Source organism: Diabrotica undecimpunctata, chromosome 7 (genome assembly GCF_040954645.1).
Source record: "Diabrotica undecimpunctata isolate CICGRU chromosome 7, icDiaUnde3, whole genome shotgun sequence".
Lineage (NCBI taxonomy): Eukaryota > Metazoa > Arthropoda > Insecta > Coleoptera > Chrysomelidae > Diabrotica > Diabrotica undecimpunctata.
Genome location: NC_092809.1, coordinates 89,997,647 through 90,018,501, shown reverse-complemented (window position 1 = coordinate 90,018,501; position 20,855 = coordinate 89,997,647). Strand labels below are relative to the sequence as shown.

Genomic DNA, 20,855 nt, shown 5'->3' with positions numbered 1-20,855 from the left:
AAACAAACAATTTGGCGTCAAAGAAGGATTAGGAACAATGGAAGCTTTATTCTCAATACTAACATTACTTCAAAGATCGTGGGAAGTACAGTTAATTAATATACGTCTGCTTTATAAATTTTTAAAATCCGTTTGATACGATCCAACATTTGAGTATATATAAATGATTAGAATAGATGATAGAGACCTGAGACATTTACAACATCTATATTGGAATCGAGAAGCTTCTGTTCTGGTAGACGGCAAAGAAACAGACAGAATTTTTATTCAAAGAGGTTGTGTGTTATCCCCAACTTTGTTTATCGTGTACTCTGAAATAATTGTTAAGGGTGTCTTGGAAGGGCAATGTGGAGTTTGAATTGGAGGAGAAACTATTAACATCAGATATGCAGATGACACAGCGATTATGTCTTCGATATGAAAGTTTCGAAGATTTTCAATTCCTTATAGATCGAGTCACTAGAGAATGCTCCAATTTCGGAATTGGCATAAATACATAAAAGACAAAGTTACTTGCGGTAAGTAAGCAATACGTTGGTCTTATGCCTTTAATTGTCAAAAATGAGCCGACTACAAGAGTTATCCATTTTTAACACTTAAGATGTTAGATAAACGAGACACTAAATGTATCGGATGAAGGCATTAAAACTCGTATAGAAATTGCAAGAGGCAGATTTATGAATCTTAGATATATTCTGTGCAATTCTCAGCTAAACTTACAAATAAGAATCAAGTTGATAGAAGTGATAGAATAAAGGTTAATATGGTGAACAAATTAGAAGCCTTCGAGATTATATAGATAGATATCATGGGTTCAAGCCTTAAAATATCATGGGTTCAATACATCTCAAACACAGAAGTCTTAAACAGAATACGTCAAGGTGAAGATGAAAACGAGGAATTGGTAGAAAGAAATATTTATGGCTCCGAAACCTTCGTCAATGAAATGGCTTATCAGCAGATGACTTGTTACATGTAGTGCAAGACCGAGAACAATATCGGCAAATAGTCATGGAAACTACCAACGCCTTATTTAGGCATGATAGCATGATACTCAAAGAAGAATCTTTTCTGATTCGTACATGCTTCTAACATTATATGTACCTATTTTTTTTTTCTTTACAGAATATATTCATGCTTCTAGCTGATCGGAAAATTCTTAGCTCCCATGCTTCATTTTTGGAGCGCCTTTACTTGGAGCGTTGTGTTTATCAGCCATTTTCATGATTGTTTCTTGGGAAAGTTAGGCTCTAGATGATTTCTGGTTACCTTCCTAGAGTGTGTATTAATACATTTACAGATTTTTTTATAGTATTTTTGACGTCTTTATTATTGGAATGTGAGTGTGGTTTATAAATAAAATACAGGAGGCTTTCTCAATAAAAACAAAAGTATATTAATATTTTTTATTAAATTTAATTTAAAGTAAATATAAATCTACAATCTAAAATATAAAAAGCGAATATTCACAAGCAAAATCTGACAGCATGGATATATTAAAGAAGAAAATAAAACGAAATATTTTTCGAAACGGTTTGGCCAAATCTTACACTATGTTATTTTTTTAACAATCAATGATTAAATAGTGTAATTCTCAAAACCTCATACTTTATTTCTGGTTTGCTTTATTAAAAAGTATTACACATTTTTATCTTTAATAAAATAATACAATTCTCCTAATACTTATGATTCTTAAAAACAGTTCTAATATAAATAAATAAATAATATCACCTCTTTTTCAAATATCTTTTTAGTTATAAATAGTAAATTAAAAGTAAAATTATTTTACACTTAAAGAATGTTTTGTTTCCAATGTAACAATAAATATTGTATTTAAGAAATTTAATTTTGAAAAGAGCATTCGATATCCGATCTGGACTCTAAACGTGAAATATATAATTTGCGGTTTATTCATAACAGTATATTTGAAAATTTGAGATGCACAAAAATAAACAATTTCAGAATAATATCACTTCCATCTTAATATTTATAGACTTGGCCATTTTCAAAGGTACAAAATATTTGTTTAAGAATCTATAAAATTTTCAGATCAAAGACGAATTCCGGGGTTCCTCGACGAAACAAAGTTAAGAAGTTCTTCACTGTCTTCACAAACGAACGGTTTAACATGGTGACAAGCAACATCGTGCCATTTCAGCCCATCATTGTAGAAGTTATTTAAGATTGATAGACAGGATTCATCATTGCCCTAAAAGAGTTTTTAGTTTAAATTAAATATAAAATTTTCTTTTTCTCCTACATATAAGTTGCACGTAAACAATAAAAAATGTTTATATCGGGTTGATTTAGAAATTTCTAATTAAAATCTGAATCCTAAGAAAACATACTGATTAAAAAAAAAATATATTTAAGTATTGAATATAATATTCCATTTGCTTTATAATGCCTGAAAATCAAACTATTCATTGCAATTATGATTGTAATATAATGTAAACTCGGCTAAACATATCTTACAGAGGTTGGGACGGTTGGCTTCCCCCTCCACTACCACTCTGACGTCACAAGTCATGCCCGCTGACATGACAAGATGGCGACTGACAGCTGTCAGCTCTCAACTATTAACTGTCATGTCAAATGCCACTTATTTCGTCTGTTAACTGTTATTTCTTCTTTTTCATTTGTCAACTGTCAATTCTTCGTTTTCGTCTGCCAACTGTCAAGTCTTCTTCTTGTTCGCCTGTCAAGTCATCTGTCAATTCTTTTTTTTCGTCTGTCAAGTTTTCTTTTTTTTTTCGTCTGTTATGTCATCTACCGATTATTCTTTTCCGTCCGTCAAATCTTGGGATGGTCAATACGATAATACGATTTTTAATTGCATTATGGAATAATCTATTCCTGATGAAGAAAACAATGTCACGTCTATATCATCATTACCTTTGTAACAACTTAATAATGAGAGGCTTAATAATATAACAAAAATAAACAGCAAAAAAAAAAAAATAAATAATAAATATGATATTTGTCATTGAATTTAAAAAAATCCCAGAAGAATTAAAAGTATTAAAAGCCTAAGGTAAATTAACAAGATATAAATATACTGAGTATACATAGAATGTGAAATGGCATTGAAAGAGATAGACAAAGCCGTAAACGAAAGAGGAAATGGGAAAAGGCCAATAATTCGTTATGGATTAATACGACACAAAATAAAAATGGAACCAAAAAACAAACATTATAGAAAAAACTGCAAACAATACAGTGCCAGCTAGTTCAAAAAACCAGTGGAAGAAAATATATTGACGAGACAGGAAATGGAAAAAGCACAGAATAAGGACATGAGTAAATATAAACATAATAACATAGATAAGAAACCACATTTAAAAAGCAACATAATGACAAACAAGGAGAAGGCATAAACGTGAAAAAAATAGAAGATATGAAGATTGAAGTAGTAGCTAAAACAGAAACAAAAAGGAAAGTAGTGGAGTATAGTAGAGTAGAAGAGAAAAAGAGACCCCAGTCAGGGATAGTATGCCTGGCAAAGAAAAATATCATCAATAAAGTAAGGAATTGGATATATTTCAATGAGCGTATACTTAGAGTAGATATAGTAGTGGAGTATAGTAGAGTAGAAGAGAAAAAGAGAGCCCAGGCAGGGATAGTATGCATGGTAAAGAAAAATATCATCAATAAAGTAAGGAATTGGATATATTTCAATGAGCGTATACTTAGAGTAGATATAGAGAAGGGCTCAAAGGAAGTAATTAAAAACTCAATTATATGCTAGATATAGATAAAAATATGAATGCTAGATTGGGAAAAAACATAGACAAATGAAACTATATTATAGGACTATACAAGGAGGTCAAAACCAACAATAATGGAAAGCTATTACTTAAATTCTGTTTAGACAATAACACGATGATCATAAATAGACCTTTACAACTTCCAATATAAAACAATACATGAGATCGCAAGATAAGTCATCTCAAGAAACAAGCAATTATTGACTATACTGTTATGCAAAAAACCGAGAGGAGCTGGATAAGAGACGTAAGGGTGAGAAGTATGAAATAGGCAGTGACCACTACTTACTGAAAACTACATTTAATAAAAAATGAATATAAATAAAAAGCACAGAAGACAAGAATAAGAAATACAAGGAAATAATTAAAATACACAAAATAAGGGAAGACACGATGCAAATCTGCTATAAGGAGGAGAGAAAATTTAAATAATTAGTTAAAAATGAGAAAAAGAAAAGCTACTGACAAGTTCGGAGAAAAAATGAAAGAAAACAGTAAAGATAATGTAAAATTTTTGTATAGAACACTGAAAAATCTATGAAGCAACAAAGAAATAAAGCTAAAACAAATATTGACAAAAAAAAAATCGGAACAACATTAACCGATGACAAGGATATAATAGAAAGATGGAGAGAATATTTTAAACAACTGTTAAACGGAGAGCAAGGAAAACACAGGAAACAGTAGCTATACAGGAAGAAGAACAATAGGAAGCAGTAGGAAAGATAAAGACTGGGAACGCTAATGGGAGTGATAAGGTTAATCCAGAAATGTTGAAATACGTAGAAGAAAAAAACAAGAGAATTGCCTAGGGAATGGTCAAATGCAAGAATTGTACCAGTGCACTCGAAGGGAAACACAAGAGACTGTCAGAACTATAGAGGCATGCCCCTATTATGTGTAGCGTCAAATCTGTACGAAATAATATACAAAGAAAAATCAGGATAGAAACAGAACTTAAACTAGAGGACTTACAAAGCGGATTCAGAAAAGTACAACACATAAAAACATATATTCACTATGCAACAGCTAATAGAAAAAGACTTAAGAAAAAAAATAAAGAAGTATACATAAGTTTTATAGACATGGAAAAAGCTTTCATTCAATCAAAACGAAAACTATATGGGAGGGCCTGAAAACCAAATAAGTAAGCGAAGACCCGATAAAAGCAACTAAAAGTATATATTATAGGCTGGAATAAGTATTAACCCCCTATATTAACTTACGTATTTTTCGTACGTAAGAAAAAGGCTCTGACAGGTCGATTTTTAAAATAATGGTAGTATATTATAACATCATTGTTTAGAACTTTATGCGATCACTCTTCAGGTAACAGTAAAAACTTTGATTTTTTTTTAATGGAAAAGTACATCATGTGATATCTCGTTTTTCAGCGATATCAAGCGATATCAAGCATTTGAAATATTACTGATTTCAAAAATGTATAATACTTAAATGTAAATGTAAATTTCGAAAATTTCATCATCCTCATCATATTTGACTGGGCAATCCTCTGCGGATCCTGGTCTGATATAAGATTAGTCGCCATTTTGTTCGGCTTCTGGCAACGTGTTGCCATCTTCTGATCTCTAGTATCCCTAAGTCAATCTCAACTCCATCTAACCACCAAATTCGCGGTCGGCCTCTGCTGCTTCTTCTTCAGCTTCTGCTTCTCCTATATGTGTTCCTGTCGTTAACTTTTTAGTAATCATGTTGTAAGGCATTTGTGTTATGTGCCGGATATTACGACACCTGGTTCGACAGTTGATATAATTCGAAATTAAATCTTTTGCGCTACTACTCTTGATCGTTTCTATCCATGGTATGCGGAACATTCTTTGCAACGTCCACATTTCGAAGGCCTACATCGCGGTGTCGTCGACGTAACGAATGTTATTTATCGGGAACCCGTTTACCTTTATTCCACACTCAGAGCCTTCCAGTGTTTCTGCAAAAATGTTTGATCGTTTATAGCTCCAAATATTTTGCGGAGTATGTTTACAGAATTTAAAATATGAGAGAAAGAATTTTAATGCGTAGGTATTAAACAAACTGCAGAATAATTATAAGCTAAAACTTATTTTAATATAAAAGGTATTCAAAATGTTTCCCAATAGTACGGCATTCTGAGATAATTCTTTGGCGTAGTTCTTCAATTGTATCTGGTTGTGTCTGGTATACTTTGGATTTTAAGTAGCCCCATAGAAAAAAATCGAAGAAACTAGAACAACTGTAGAGAATTACCAGACAAAGAGAAGAGAAGAGGATACACAAAAGAAAAAAACGAAACCACATAAATACGGAACTTAATATAATAAACATAATATAGAAAACCTTTACAGAGAGGAAGAATTCAGAGGATTCTATAAGAAAGTTAACATCAACAGAAAAGAATTGAAGGCAACCACAAGACAATGCAGAAGTCAGAATGGCGACCTATTAAAAACAAGGAAAGATGTATTGAGTAGATGGGTGGAATACTTTAACCAGGCACTTAATATGGAGGAAGAAAAAGAAAACCTAGAAGAGGAAAGAGCTGAGGTAAGGGAAGCAGACAAGAGGATACTTGAAGTTAAAGATGCAGTTAAAAAACTAGCCAGAAACAAATCACCCGGAATAGATAATCTCCCAGCTGAACTATATAAAGAAGGTGACCATGATACCATTATGGCATTACAGCAGCTTATAAAATAATTATATACACAGACATCCCTCCCCAATGATTGGAATATTGGAATACTTTGCGCCATACACAAAAAAGGAGATATCTTTGAATGCTCTAACCTCAGAGGAATTACGCTTCTAAATGCAGCGTATAAAATATTTTCCACAGTACTATGTCACCGTATGGCACCATATGCAGAATTGATAGTAGGAAAATACCAGGCTGGTTTTAGAGGTGGTAAATCTACAATTCATCAGATTGCAAACTTGAAACAAATTTTGGAGAATACACTGCAATATGGCATTGATACTCGTCACATACTTATACATACTTATAGACTACAAAGCAGCCTACGACTCTGTAAATAGAAAAGAAATGTTCACAACAATGAAAGAGCTAGAAATATAAAATCAGTTGGTAAATTTAACAAAACTAACTCTTGAAAAAGTTGAATGTACAGTACGAATTCAGGGGGAACTGTCTCAACCTTTTAAAACAAGTAATGGGCTGCGCCAGGGAGACCCTCTCTCCTGTATACTGCTCAATCTGGCTCTGGAAAAAGTAATACGTATGTCACAAATCACAATCACTGGTTCAATATTTAATAAATCAGTGCAAATCCTGGCCTATGCTGATGATATCAATGTTGTTGAGGAAAAACGCGGTACGAGAGGTGTATGTAGCATTAAAAAATCAGCTACAAAAATGGGTTTAATAATAAACACCAAGAAAACGAAGTATATGAAAATAAGCATACAACCAGAAATCCTACGAACACTCATTATAGAAAATGACGTCATCGAAGCAGTGAACGAATTTGTATACCTTGGAGCGCTTCTTAACACTGAAAATAATACTACCAGAGAGGTAAACCGCAGAATTTGCACGGCTAGCAGATGCTGTTGTAAGCTCAATCTCCTTCTTAAATCCACAATTATATCGAGAAATACAAAAATAAAACTCTACAAAACAATAATACGCCTAGTCATAACATATGGTTCAGAGACCTGAACTCTAACAAAAAATAATGAAAACATGTTAGGATGTTTCGAAAGAAAAGCACTAAGGCGAATCTATGGAACACTGAATGACAATGGAGTGTGGAGAATACGATACAGCTTTGAACTTTATAGAGTATACCAGGAACCTGATATCGTAAAACATTAAAATAGGCCGTCTGAGGTGGATAGGACATGTAATGCGGATAGAAAAAAATGACCCAGCTAGAAAAACGCTCCTTGATAGACCCATTAGTCAGAGAAGAAGAGGAAGGCCCAGAACAAGGTTTCTTGATAACATCGATAAAGACATGAGAAATATGGGAATAAGTGGTTGGCGGAGAAAGACGATGGATAGGGACGACTGGAGAGAAATTTTTGAGGAGGCTATGACCCACGCAGGGTTGTAAAGCCAGAATGATGATGATGATGATAAGAAAAAAATCTAATGGTGTTATGTCAGGAGATCTGGGTGGCCACTCTATATGTCCCTGTCGGCCAATCCATTTTGTCAGAAAAATATTATCTAAATAATTTCGCACACTGGCGGCATAGTGGAGCGTAGCTACGTCTTGCCGAAATATGACGTTTTGAGAGAACTCTTGCAGATGATTTGTAATTATATCATTGATTGCCAGCCTTATCTCGGTCTCCAGCTTGCAACCACCATTTAAATTACCGTCAATAAATATTGGGCCTACAATATAATTACCTAATATGCCTGCCCAACATTTACTTTTTATGAAAATTGCGTGTGACCTCAAAATAATCTGGGATTTTCATCAAACCAGTATGTAACATTTTGACGATCAACGTGACTATTCCAAAAAAAATGTCGCTTCTTCAGTAAAATAAATGTATTAAAGATAATAAGGATTCTGTGCAATATTATTTGTCATGGTTTCGCAAGATTCCATCGGTCTATCTGTGTCATCCTCTTTTAATTCTTGAACCATTTTTATTTTGTAAGGATGAAATTTATTTATCTTCAGAGTCCTTAAAATTGTTTTCTGATCTTCTTCACAAATGTGAGCAACAGTTTTAGTAGAAATAGACGGATTAAGGACAAATTCACTTAACACAGGAATATGTTTATTTTCGGCTAGATGTTTTCTTTCTGTCCGTTTCTTATTTTGAACACAACCAGTCTCAAAAAATTTGATTACAACTGACTTAAAATAGTGTCTGTCTATTGGACTCACGGTAATTCCGACGACCTTCACCACAAATTGTGATCATTTCGGATTTTTCTTGTAAATTACCAGGTTGATTACATTAAAAAAAATTCTTTTAAAAAAGCAACAAAACTACAGTTATTAATACTATTTATTTATGATAGCCGTCAAAAAACAATTTAGTTCCTATGCAATAAAAAAATATCATTAGGTAAGTTTTTTGACCAGATCTAGAGGTACGTTGGTACATTGAAACTCTTTCTCGCATAATTTAGATTATATAAATTTTCGATCCAAAATATTATACATTTTTAAAATCAACATTTCAAAAGCTTTTAAATGAGGTGTCACACTATCTATTTTTTTTTATTAAAAAAATCAAAGTTATGACTGTCACCTGAAGAGAGATCACGTAAAGTTCGAAACATTGATGCTATAATGTACTACGATTATTTTAAAAATCGACCTCTCCGAGCGTTTTGATTCCGTGCAAAAAATGTGTGGACGCAAACGGCTGGGTGATGATGAAAAAGAAGTTAGACAAGCAGGTAGGTTAAGCCCAGTACTTTTTATAAATGTAATAGAGGAGATATCTAGTGAAATAATGTAATGTAAGTAATTACAAACAATACTGTATAGGATATATTAGAACGTAGGTGATAAATGCAGCGATATGCGTATTTGCAGATGAAATAGTATTATTCACCGAAACAGCACGAAAACTGAAGTACAATTTAGAAAACTAAAACTCAAAAGCAATAACATACAACCTAAATGTAAATAAAGAAAAGACATAGATAACGAAAATAACAAGACAAAAGATTAGGAAGACCTAATCGATGTGGTAATAGATTAACAAAAAATAAAGCAAACAAACATATAGAAATACCTGAGAACAGTAATAAATAATAGAGGAAGCATCGAGGACGATCTCAACAACAGACTAGGGAGTATAGGAAAAGTATTCTAGGTACTAAATAGAGGATTCCTCAACAACAAAGAAATATCAAGGAAAACAAAAATGGCATTATGTGTACCAATATACCGGATTGTAAATCGCCAAACAGGCCATGGGAAACTCAATGGGAAAATCTAAACTGTTGAATTTCTGCTTCTCTAATTATTTTACTTAAGTCATCAGAAACTATTTGTAACGAACTGAAATCTGTATTGACAACAAATGTTAAAATTGTTCTACGTATTAAACACATTCTAAAATTTTGCAAAAATATAATACATTTGCCTAAATAATATATTTACCACACACTGTTGTAAAGATTAAGCTACACGTAGTGCACAATATGTATAACGGGTTGCGTTTATTTCCTATTTAGCGTAAGATATTCCAATTCCAAGTAATAAACAATTCAAAGGATTTCAAAGGATTCAATTAAAAAAAGTTTAAAAATACTGGGACCGTGATTCCTAATTGTATCTGTATAAACAATATTACTGAGGTACCAAGAAATTTAGAAAATCAAAATTAAATCAATAGCAGTAGTTGAAAATTCTATAATAAGTTATCGAACATTGCATAGCAGTTTAACATTCATACTTCCATAGAATTAAAAATTTTGAAAAAAAATTAATTCCGTTCCTATACATATCGATGTCATCAAGAACTAAGAGGAGGAGATGCCGAGAGATATGCGCAATTTTGCAATGAGATTTTAGAGAGGGCTAATACATACATACATTTTATTTTGTTTAGCGACTAATGTACGTTTAATTAAATAATGAACCAAATGTTCAAAATTATAGGATTTTGTCGACAAGAAAGCCTGAAGATATTATTGAAACCAATACCCAATATCGTCGAAAAATAAATCCCTGATTAGGAATATTTAGACACAATATTATTGGACCATTTTTCTATGCGAAAAATTTAAATTCAGAAACATTTTTTCACTTGCTATAAGCAGAGATTTTATCGAGAGTTGCGAAGTAACTCTAGATGAAATAGAAATTTGGTTTCAAACGGATGGATGCCCTGCGCACAATAGCCGAGAGGTTAAGGAATTCCTTAAAAACCGTGTTAATAATAAATTGATAGGGCCTAACTGTAACATTAAGTGGGCCTCAGAGATCGGTAAACCTAGCTCCAAACGTGTATTTTATCTGGAGGCATCTAAAATCCAAAATTTATTCTGCCCAAAAATTTACAGATATTGAAGCATTCAAAATGCAAATTAATGAGTCTGCAAAAATACCGCAACGCGTTCTGACTAATGTTAGATAAAAATTTTACAATCGCTTGCGAAACTGCTTAGTACAAAATGGCAGATTGTTTTAACACTTGTTATAGTTTGATGTTTAGAAATTATCATAAATTATTTTTTATTCGTTCTTTAAATCGAGGGGTTCGAGCGAAAACCCGATAACTAACAAAATCATTGTTCGGAGATAATCGCGATTAAAGATTTTCGTAACATTGAAGAGGCTTTAAAATCGTCATAGGAAGTTGTTTCAAATATTAGTTAAAGCCAAACAGTAGAGAATTTAATGTTTAGTTAGAATAATTTATTTTTAGTTTAACTTATTAAAAGGTATTTACAAAAAAAATAAAACATGATATTTATCGGGTTTTTCCTCGCTGGATGAGTACAACATTTGATTTTATTGGTTTTTATTTTTAATTTTGTTAATTATAAAATAAAAATAAACTGTATTTTATTCAAATAAAACAAATAATAATCTACATTCTTTTTGGGAAATTAAAAGGTAATATCTTTTTCTTCCGATTCTTCTCCCATCATTATGTCTGGAATTCGATCTACGACATTATTCCCTATTTTTAAACTTGATATCCAAGCATGCAGCTCTTCCGGAAAAATGTTTTCTTGGCACATCTTTATTAAATCCTTTTTTTTGCTTCGCTTATTGGAAGAGTACTTTGTATAACTTTGGTAAATTACCCGGAGTTGGTAAGTCTAGGGTTGCTTTTTGGGATAAAATTTGTTTTGGCCTTTTAGACCGTAGAGTAGGAGTTTTTTTTAATTCAAACCATATCTTCTGATATGTTTAAACACTTTAATTCTTCTGAGAGATCGTAGTTGAAAAAATTTTTCCTTCTTTCACCTTTAATATATTTTAGTCTCTTGATTTTTAACCGCACAGTATTACCGTCAGAATCTACTGTTCTGTTTTGCAATATATTTGCTGAAAGTGACTTTAAATCTAAAAATTCATTATATTTTATTTCTTTTACCTTGTATGGACCTATATTATGTTTCACATTGTCTACTGTCTTCATTTTCTGTTTTCTTGCTGTTTGAAATATATTTTTCCAGTCATTCATGCAAGTTACATTTACATGTTTACTTGCAGATTCTATTGCCGAGTGCATAGAATCCACTTCCATATAAGTATGTCCTGCTTCTAAGAACTTTTGTTCTATAATTTCCAATTGGTCAATATTTTGTACGATCCACAACAGCAGTACGGCTATAAACTGATTACGGTTTTGACCGCCACAGGTATCTGAAAAAATTGTTACATGCTTAACCTCAGTTCTTAAGCATTCACTTAAATAGTAATACATACAAGTTCGGATTTCAGAACTACCCTTTTTGCCATTGATTTCATTCCAGCACAAGCAATGTGCGTTATTGGGTAGCGGTGATTCCCAAATAGTAAGATTGTATACTACCAATTTTCTACGATAGTATAATTGACTAATAGATCCTTTGGGTATTTGTAAAATTGCTTGTAAATCCAATGTTATAGACATAAATGTCTTGTCTTTATTTTATTTGCTTTGTCTTTATCTATTCTTTTAGCGGCCTGAAAAATTTTGTTTCTTTTTCTATGTTCTTCGTAGATTATTTCAAGGTTTTTTCTCTGCTCTAGATCAGCCTTAGCATATTTGGCACAGATAAGACACTGGTCCTTTTTGGGCGTGAAAAAACTTAGATTATACTCTTCACAAAAAATAGATCGATATTTACGTAAAGCAACAGGGTCTCTATTATTTTCGATGCAGATATCTAAGTAAAGCTGGTACATTTTTTTGATATTTAGAGTGGGATGTAAGTATTTTCTAATGGTATCCTTTCGGGTATAATGAGATTCCATAACCGGAAAGGATTCAATATGACTTTTAATAAATAGAATATCTTCAGCCTTTGTTTTGTTAACTGGTTCCTGTTTTCCGCGATTATCTTCTTTAGAATAGCAACCAGTAGAATAACTGTTAGCTACAGCATTTATTATAACATCTGGGGATATACACAGCGTTTTTGTAAAAAACTTTTGGCACACTGGAATCCGTTCGTTGTTAGCTAGTGGAAAGAAACATTTCTTGCTAAATTTTCGTTCCTTTCTTTTGGGAGTTTTAAGGACAAGTCTAGTCCTAATTTGTTTTACAGTTATATTGCGCAAAATAAAATTTTTTCTAGATTTAAAATCTAGACTCCAGTAATTTCTACAGAGTTTGTTTCTATAATCTTCAGAAAACTTTTCAGTACACTTAAATTTACATTTATCACAATTGACTTGCTGGTTGAGCTCTGATTTTGTTTTTCGTTATATATGTGCTACCTTCTGACCGTCTTTTTTTCGCAATATTCAATTTCCATTCAGCGGGATTATTTTTACGCCACCTTTTTGGCTTTGTTACCTTACGCAGTACTGTTTCTAAAATGCCTTTAATTATTAATGTCACTAAAGATGTAGACGTCTCAGAGTATAAAATTTTCTTACGTTGAACTTTTTTTTTGGTTTACGAGATGATTTTCAGATACGCCAATATCTTTAGAATCCAAAGATGACTCTGTGCAGTAGTTTGGATCTACGTCAGAATAATCACCTCCAAATAAAGAAGTAGTATCGTCAAATTAAATCAAACTATACTTTTGTTAGAGAACGCAACGTCCGTAATAATGTCCAGACATGAGTGAACTAATCAGAACTACCGACCCAAAAAGGTAAATCATTGTACTTCGTGTAACCTAAAATTGGTTTACTGGGTTTTCGCAGGACAAAAATGTGCTGAAATTTAATAAAGTATCATAGTATAAAATTCTTTATTGGATTTTCGCATGAATATATTTTGTTAAAATTAACAGCTTTGTAATCTTCATATCCGATAAATGTATTTATATATTTTTAAAATCTTAACTTGTGACTTTCTTTTAAAAAGAAAGCAGTTAAGTTGTTCTAGCTTATTTTTCCTAGAACTGATTTTATAGTTCAGACATTTATTATGAATTTCAATTTCCGATAAAATTAATTATCTGTTTTTAACTCAGAAATATTTCTAATAAAATTAGTAACTTTACACAGGAAAAGAAGATAAATGATTCTACCGGATTCTCATATTATAAATATGTTTACTTCAAAGTATTTTTATTAGTAAAGTTATATTATTGGGTTGGTGTTATTTAAAATTATGAGTTAACGGTTTTTACCATGTTTGGTTTTTATCAATTATTGTGCTTAAAAATGTTAATATCAATTTAAAAAAATTTTCAGTGATAGAAGACGTGTTTTTAATACAGAAGAAATAAAAATACCGGATTTCATAATTTTGTCATTTATCGGGTTTTCGCTCGAACCCCTCGAAATATTCGTTCTAATAAAAATATAAAGTTACGATTAGGAATCACGGTCCTAGTATTTTTAAACTTATTTAAAATAATTTAAATTTGTTGTATGACCTGGAATTGGTCTATTAGAATATCTTACGCTAAATAAAGATCTGGCATTGTCGCCTGAATAAAACATTATTGATGATTTCTCCGCAACTAAGAATATTTCATTAACTTTATTGCTTTTTAAACAATAAATTATAAAATAAAAATATTGTCAACTCAAATATTGTTAATATCTAACTTCCTTATGACCGAACGCAACGCGTTATCGACCGATACTTCTTCTACCGATTGGGGATTTATCTCTTGCTACATATTTTTGCTTATGTGGTTATTTCACTCTTTTTTCTTTTCAGTATCCAGTCGTTACATTTCCTTCTAATGTCTTCACTCCTCTTTCAATCCTGTAATGCATTTCCTGTAATTCTTCTCAACACTCTCATCTCTGCCGTTTAAAGAAAATAGTCTTTATGCTGTGGCTATATCAGGTCTTATTTCAGATGCATATGTCATTATTGGTCTTACACTGGTTTCAAAAATTCTTGACTTCATCTCAGTGTTAATATGTCGGTTTCAGTTAATATGTCAGTCTATTAGCTTTTTGTACTTGATCTCTCACTTATTTGTCCAGGTCTCCATAGCTGGACAGTGCATCCAAGATATTTTATTTCCATAACATGTTTAATACGAGCTTCTCTATGATACAGAAGATAGATTATGTTACATGGACATGCTGTCATTTTTCTGCGGGGAAGTTAACCTATATTCATTGCACATTTTATCAAAAAAATATAAGATGTAATTTACAAATTACGAGTACATTCATTTCAATCCTGAAGACATCAACCGAGATAGTCAAGATATCTACATAGTGTGTACGGACACAACAGATTACATCTTTGAGTCTTTGTTAAATGCTTCCTTTAAGTCAATCAGACACAGAAATTCTGGACTATGGTACTCTACTGATTTCTAAAGTATTTGCTCTATCGAAAATATTACATCTGTACATATTTTTTTAGTAGGAAAACCCTCTTGTTTATCTGCTAAACTCATCCTCTGATTCATTAGTTCTTGTAAAATTTTAGTTGTAAATTTTCTAATACGTAGTATTTAACGATTTTCTGGCTATTTTTTACCTCGTTTTTTCAATGGTAGAATTAGTTCACTACTTCTTCATTCTTTCGGTATTTTATGGTATTTTATTGTGTTTTACAATTTTGTTAATTAATGTTGGTAAAGGTTCTGTAATTCCTGCGTCACAATATTTCAGTAATTCGTTTGGTATTCCGTTTTTACTTACAGCCTCTCTGTTCTTTAGCTTTTAAAGTCTTTTTTGAACTACCTGTGTATTTATAGTAACTTCTTCATTTGTCGTAATTTCTGGTGTTTTCGGTTCTAAGATCATTTATTCTTCTTTTGCGTAGAATTTTTTTAGGTAGTCAATCCATGTATCCTTTTCTATGTGTTTTGGTTCTATTAGTTCCTTTACCTAAGTTCTTTGACCTCTTATAAAGCGCCATATGTCCTTTTGCAGACCATAAAATTATGTTCCATTCTTTTTCAGTGATCATTTTTTATTCTGCCTACATTTTTCTTTGGTAATTATTATAATTTAGCAATGTTACAATAAATGTAAATGATTAGCACTGGCTGTTTAATTTTGATATAGTTCGTAACCAGGTCGTTTTGCAGCGGATGGGAAAAGTTACGGCAGTGGTCAGAATAGTCAAAAATTGCAAACTGGAATATTTTGGCCATGTTATGCGTTACCCAGAGAGATATAATATACTTCCTTTAATAATACTAGGCAAGATAAATGGAAGAAGAAGGCCAGGTCGAAGACGAACGTCATGGCTTAAACATCTGAGAGAATGGTTTAACAGATCCCCTGCATTCCTTTTCCGAGCTGCCCTTAACAAAAATAGTATATCCAATTTGATAGCCAACGCATGATAATCGAGTAGGGCACAAGCAGAATAAGAATTAATTTTACCTATATTGAACAAATTAAATCAAATTTTGTAAGAATGAAAGCGATGTGGGTATAAGTATATGATTTATCCTTAGCGACTTCAGGCAATAATTTTTTAAATACAGTAGAAGTCATGAAAAAAATTTAACCCAACTGAAGTTTAATCCACCTCTATTTGACAAAAGTTTGCTTTTAAAATTAAAAAATGTATTTAATGATTTTTATTATTTAAAATAAAACAATACAAAATTTATTTACAAGCTTCCACAGAATTTTATCTGATATATTGATTTCTATTTACTCACCAAGTTACCTTAAGGCTCTTACGTTCAATAAAAAGAAAATAAGGTGGACTCTACGCTAGTGAGGGAATTCCGAAAAGAACTCGAAAAACTGGCAAAACCTAACATTGCTATCGGTCGCAGCTCACCGCGAAGTAATAGACAATGAAAGGGCTAATGAACTTGCCAGAAGAGTGTCAGCTACACAGTATTTCTGTCCAGAGTCGGCTGCGGGAGTGCAAAAATACATCGTCCGCGACCGGATTAAGCCTGGATCCTCGATACCTGTATAAACTGGTATAGATTTCCAGACTCCCCGAATGGATATAATTAATGAATGCAATATGTAAAATAAACCAACCAGCAAATGCCATATGACGGTATGTATTGAGATATGTTTTTTAAAAAACTTACTTGTGCCGCTTCTCTATTGTCTGGTTGTTGTTGACCAAATCCACCAGTATAACTCCAATCTCCAGTATTTCTTTGAGTGGTAGGTCCAATTTTAGCACCAGATCCTGACCAGAACCATCCGTTGATATTTGGTGGCTGTAGATCAGCTCGTTCGCAACCAGCAAAGTTGCATTTTCTACCAGAAGTCCAGATGTAACGAACATTACCTACGAGTAAAAATAAAAGTGAATGTTTCCTATATTTTCTCGTTCAAGTATGTTTTGTAGATATTTGAAATTTAATTAACTTCGAATATATCACCATGCCATACTATTTGGTCCCTACGAAAACTTTCTAGATTTTGTTATTACTGTTTTGTAAACTGTTGTCATACAACTAGTCACATGTTATAAAAGGTTAATTAAATTGTACTTTATTATATATATATATATATATATATATATATATATATATATATATATATATATATATGAACCAGAAGTATTTGCTGACAACGTAAGGAAGTAAACAAGTAAACATTAAATATTGGGTTTGCAGCAATAAAAAATGAAACGTGTACTCTTGTAAATTTTTATTCCAAGCTTTCGGACATTGGTTATGCCCTTCATCAGGGAGCTACAAATGTGATGAATAGTTTGTTACCGTTGGTATAATTAATTAAAAAATTCACTACTTACAAACTTAATGAGGTTGTATCATCAATGATGTTATGTAATGTTGATAAAATTTATTTTATCTGTCATATTTGTTCAATATAAAAAACCTATTTCTATGTTTGAAATTCAAAAATTACTTAAAATTTAATAATTAAGTGTTTTGGATGATTTTTATTGCTGCAAACCCAATATTTAATGTTTACTTTATTTAAATACATAATTTGAGTGAAATTAAAATCTCACTGTAAATGAGGATTTTGGTCAAGGAGAAACAAAAATTTAAAAACTATTTCAATCTTTTAATAGAAAATGTTTCGTGCAGTATTTCTGCACTTCTTCAGTTCTAATGATTGTAAAGTCATATACAGATGTCCAACAATGTCAAATGCATAAGTTTAGGTGTTAGAAAATACATTTAATAACTACTATAAAATTACAGTAAAAAACACATTCAGAGTTTTTTTAATTTTATACAAACTTTAAAAAATTACAAAAATGTCACAGTATGTTTACAAGAAAACCATATAATACAATACTTCTATTCTATCGCTGAAGTACAATATATCGAAACATGAAGCCAGGAGAAAAAGTAACTTGTTTTATTTAGACTTAGTAAACAATTAAAAAAAAATTATAAAAAAAGCATGTAAAGTTAACTTTATTGTTGGAGACACCAAAGCAATTAAAAAAAGCAACTATTTCTGACGGAAAGGGCTCAAATATTACGAAGAGAAAAACAAAATATAATGTGGCTTACTATCTACGAAAATCAGATCGGATTTGGGCGTGAATAAGTTAAGTTAATGAAATATAACATTTAACTCAAAGATTTTATGGATTATTCAACAGCAAGGAGTCATAAATGATGCTGAGATTATTGACATCAGTACGTCTGTTCATAGAGTTTTTTTCCCTTAATATGTGACACACTTGTAGGAAGGATCTTTTATAGAAATTATTCTCAGTTCCTAGAGATTTAATATTCTCAAAGTAAATTTTGTGATTAAGAGAGATAGAGTGGGTACTGAGAGCACAAGAGTTCTTGTTGCATCTGATATCAATTTTATGAGACATAACGCGCCCTTTAAGGGTTTTTTTTGTTTGGCCAATATACTTCAAATGACAGTTTTTGCATGGAATGTTATATACTACATTTGATTTCTCCCAAATATCTAAAGGTGTTTTGATACGCGAAAAGAGATTTCCAACTGTTTTACAATTTTTGATGCCTATTTTAGTAGATAGGGGTTTAAACAATTTAGTAAGTTTCTCTGTAACCTGCGGAAAATAGGGTAATGGGCAATATCTAGGAGAAGACTCAGATGTGGATTCCTCATCAAGGTGGAGTTCATGCTTCTTCATGCGTTCCATGCTTTTTTATAATTTTTTTTTAAACTGTTTACTAAGCTCTAATTAAAACAAGTTACTTTTTCTCCTGGCTTCATGTTTCGATATATTGTACATCAGCGATAGAATAGAAGTATTGTATCATATTATATTGTTTTCTTGTTAACATACTGTGACATTTTTGTGACTTTTTAAAGTATAAAATTAACAAAATTTTTTATATTGGATTGTTTGTACTGCTCCGATATCAGTGGGACCGTCAAAAATGTCTTAGTTAAATATCAATTTTTTAAGGATATGTTTTGGGTATCCATTATTCTTAAAGATGTTTAACAGCAAATTTCAAGTTTCTGTTTATGAATTTATCATCACTAATATGCCTTACCCTATCCTTCATTACAATCACTGTATTAAACTTTTGATGAGTAGGATGATTTGAAAAAAAGTTTAAATATCTTCCAGAATATGTTGGCTTTTGATACCAATCTATCAATATTTTGTTTTGTTCAGTTCTTATTAATTTGGTGTCCAGAAAAGATGGAACAATCATTTTCAATCTCCAAAGTAAATTGGATATCTTTGTTAAAGTTATTGAAAATGTTCAACGTATTTTGAATTTGTGAAGTAGGAACAGAACATATAAGATCGTCTACAAATTTTTTGATGAAGGGTAAAGGGAAAGGTAATTGTGGAATAATGACATCCAGCAAATGGTCCAAAATGATGGTTGCTATTATGGGGCTGAGTAGACTACCCATAGGTGCTCCAAATATTTGTCGATAGAATTTATCATTAAAGTTAAAATGGGTGTTCTCAAAAACATAATTCAGTAGTGTTAAAAAACTATCCTTAGAAATTGTTGTATAATTTTGGATGGGATTCCATTTTGACTGTATTATATTACTGACCAGATCTATTGGTATGTTAGTAAATAACGATATGACATCTAACGAAATTAAAACATAATCTTTCGGTAAAATCAACTCTCTGACATCATTAACAAATAAAAATGTATCCTTTGCATTATAGTTGTTCACTTCGTCAAAAGCATCTTTAAGAATGTTGGCAAGAAATTTGGATAAGTCATAAGTTACCGAATTTATAGAGCTTACAATAGGTCTCAGTGGTATACCTTCTTTATGGATTTTTGGTAAGCAGTAAAGTCTTGGACAAGATGCATTGTATATAGTCAGTTTTTTGGCAAATTCTTGATTTATTTCTAAGTTATTCCTCATAGTTTTTATAAGTTCATTATAAGAAAATTTTTCAATATATTCGGTTTTATTTAAAACACTAGAATGTTCTTTGTTGGAATGATTTAAGTAGTTACTAACGACATTAGTAACTTTTGCTCTTAATAAGTCTTTAGATGTATCCGGTATTGCATCTATTATATTTTCTACATCACCTAAAAAATTATCTAACTTAAAATCTGATTTTGGACAAGAAACCCCAAATTTTGGACCCAGAGACAGGAAGTCAGAAACATTTGTGGGAATATTAACAGAAGATATATTTTTGAACCATTTACTGTTGTTATTAAATAGCTTATTTACTTTAGGAGTGTCGTTAGAATATAATCTTTCATATTTGTTAATGTTCTTTATCTTAACATCTCTAAAAATATAATCAAAAGATCGCTTTAAACTGGCTTCAAAATCTTGCATGATGTGCAACGGTAAAAATATTCTGCAATCGAAATTTAACTGTACTAATAGATTTTTGTAAATATACTAAATTATTGCATGTTATTTTTATTTCTAAAGCTAAAGTTTTTTTTACATAACTGCTTAATGAACCCATCTACTGCATTACTCATAAATATGTCATTACCTGTATATAAAATCATTTGTAGGTTTTTTTGTACTGTTTTGAATGTGATTTGGAATAACATTAGTGGCTCTACATCGTAGTAAAAATATTCTTCTGTTAGTGATTTTAGCAGCTTTTGAATTTAAACTGGCCAATCTTTTCATCAACATTGTA

The 20,855-nt window shown here is 31.4% G+C and overlaps 1 protein-coding gene across 1 annotated transcript in view; it reads right to left on the bottom strand.

Moving 5' to 3' along the window:
* Positions 1 to 1,392: 1,392 nt before the first annotated feature.
* LOC140445562 (uncharacterized) overlaps positions 1,393 to 20,855 on the bottom strand; it is a 156,016-nt gene continuing 136,553 nt past the window's right edge. The window contains exons 4-5 of the mRNA XM_072537682.1: positions 16,867 to 17,072; positions 1,393 to 2,209 (exon numbers count right to left, since the gene is read on the bottom strand). Of these exons, the coding sequence (XP_072393783.1) occupies positions 2,051 to 2,209; positions 16,867 to 17,072 (365 nt within the window). The 3' untranslated portion in view covers positions 1,393 to 2,050. The remainder of the gene's footprint in view (positions 2,210 to 16,866; positions 17,073 to 20,855) is intronic.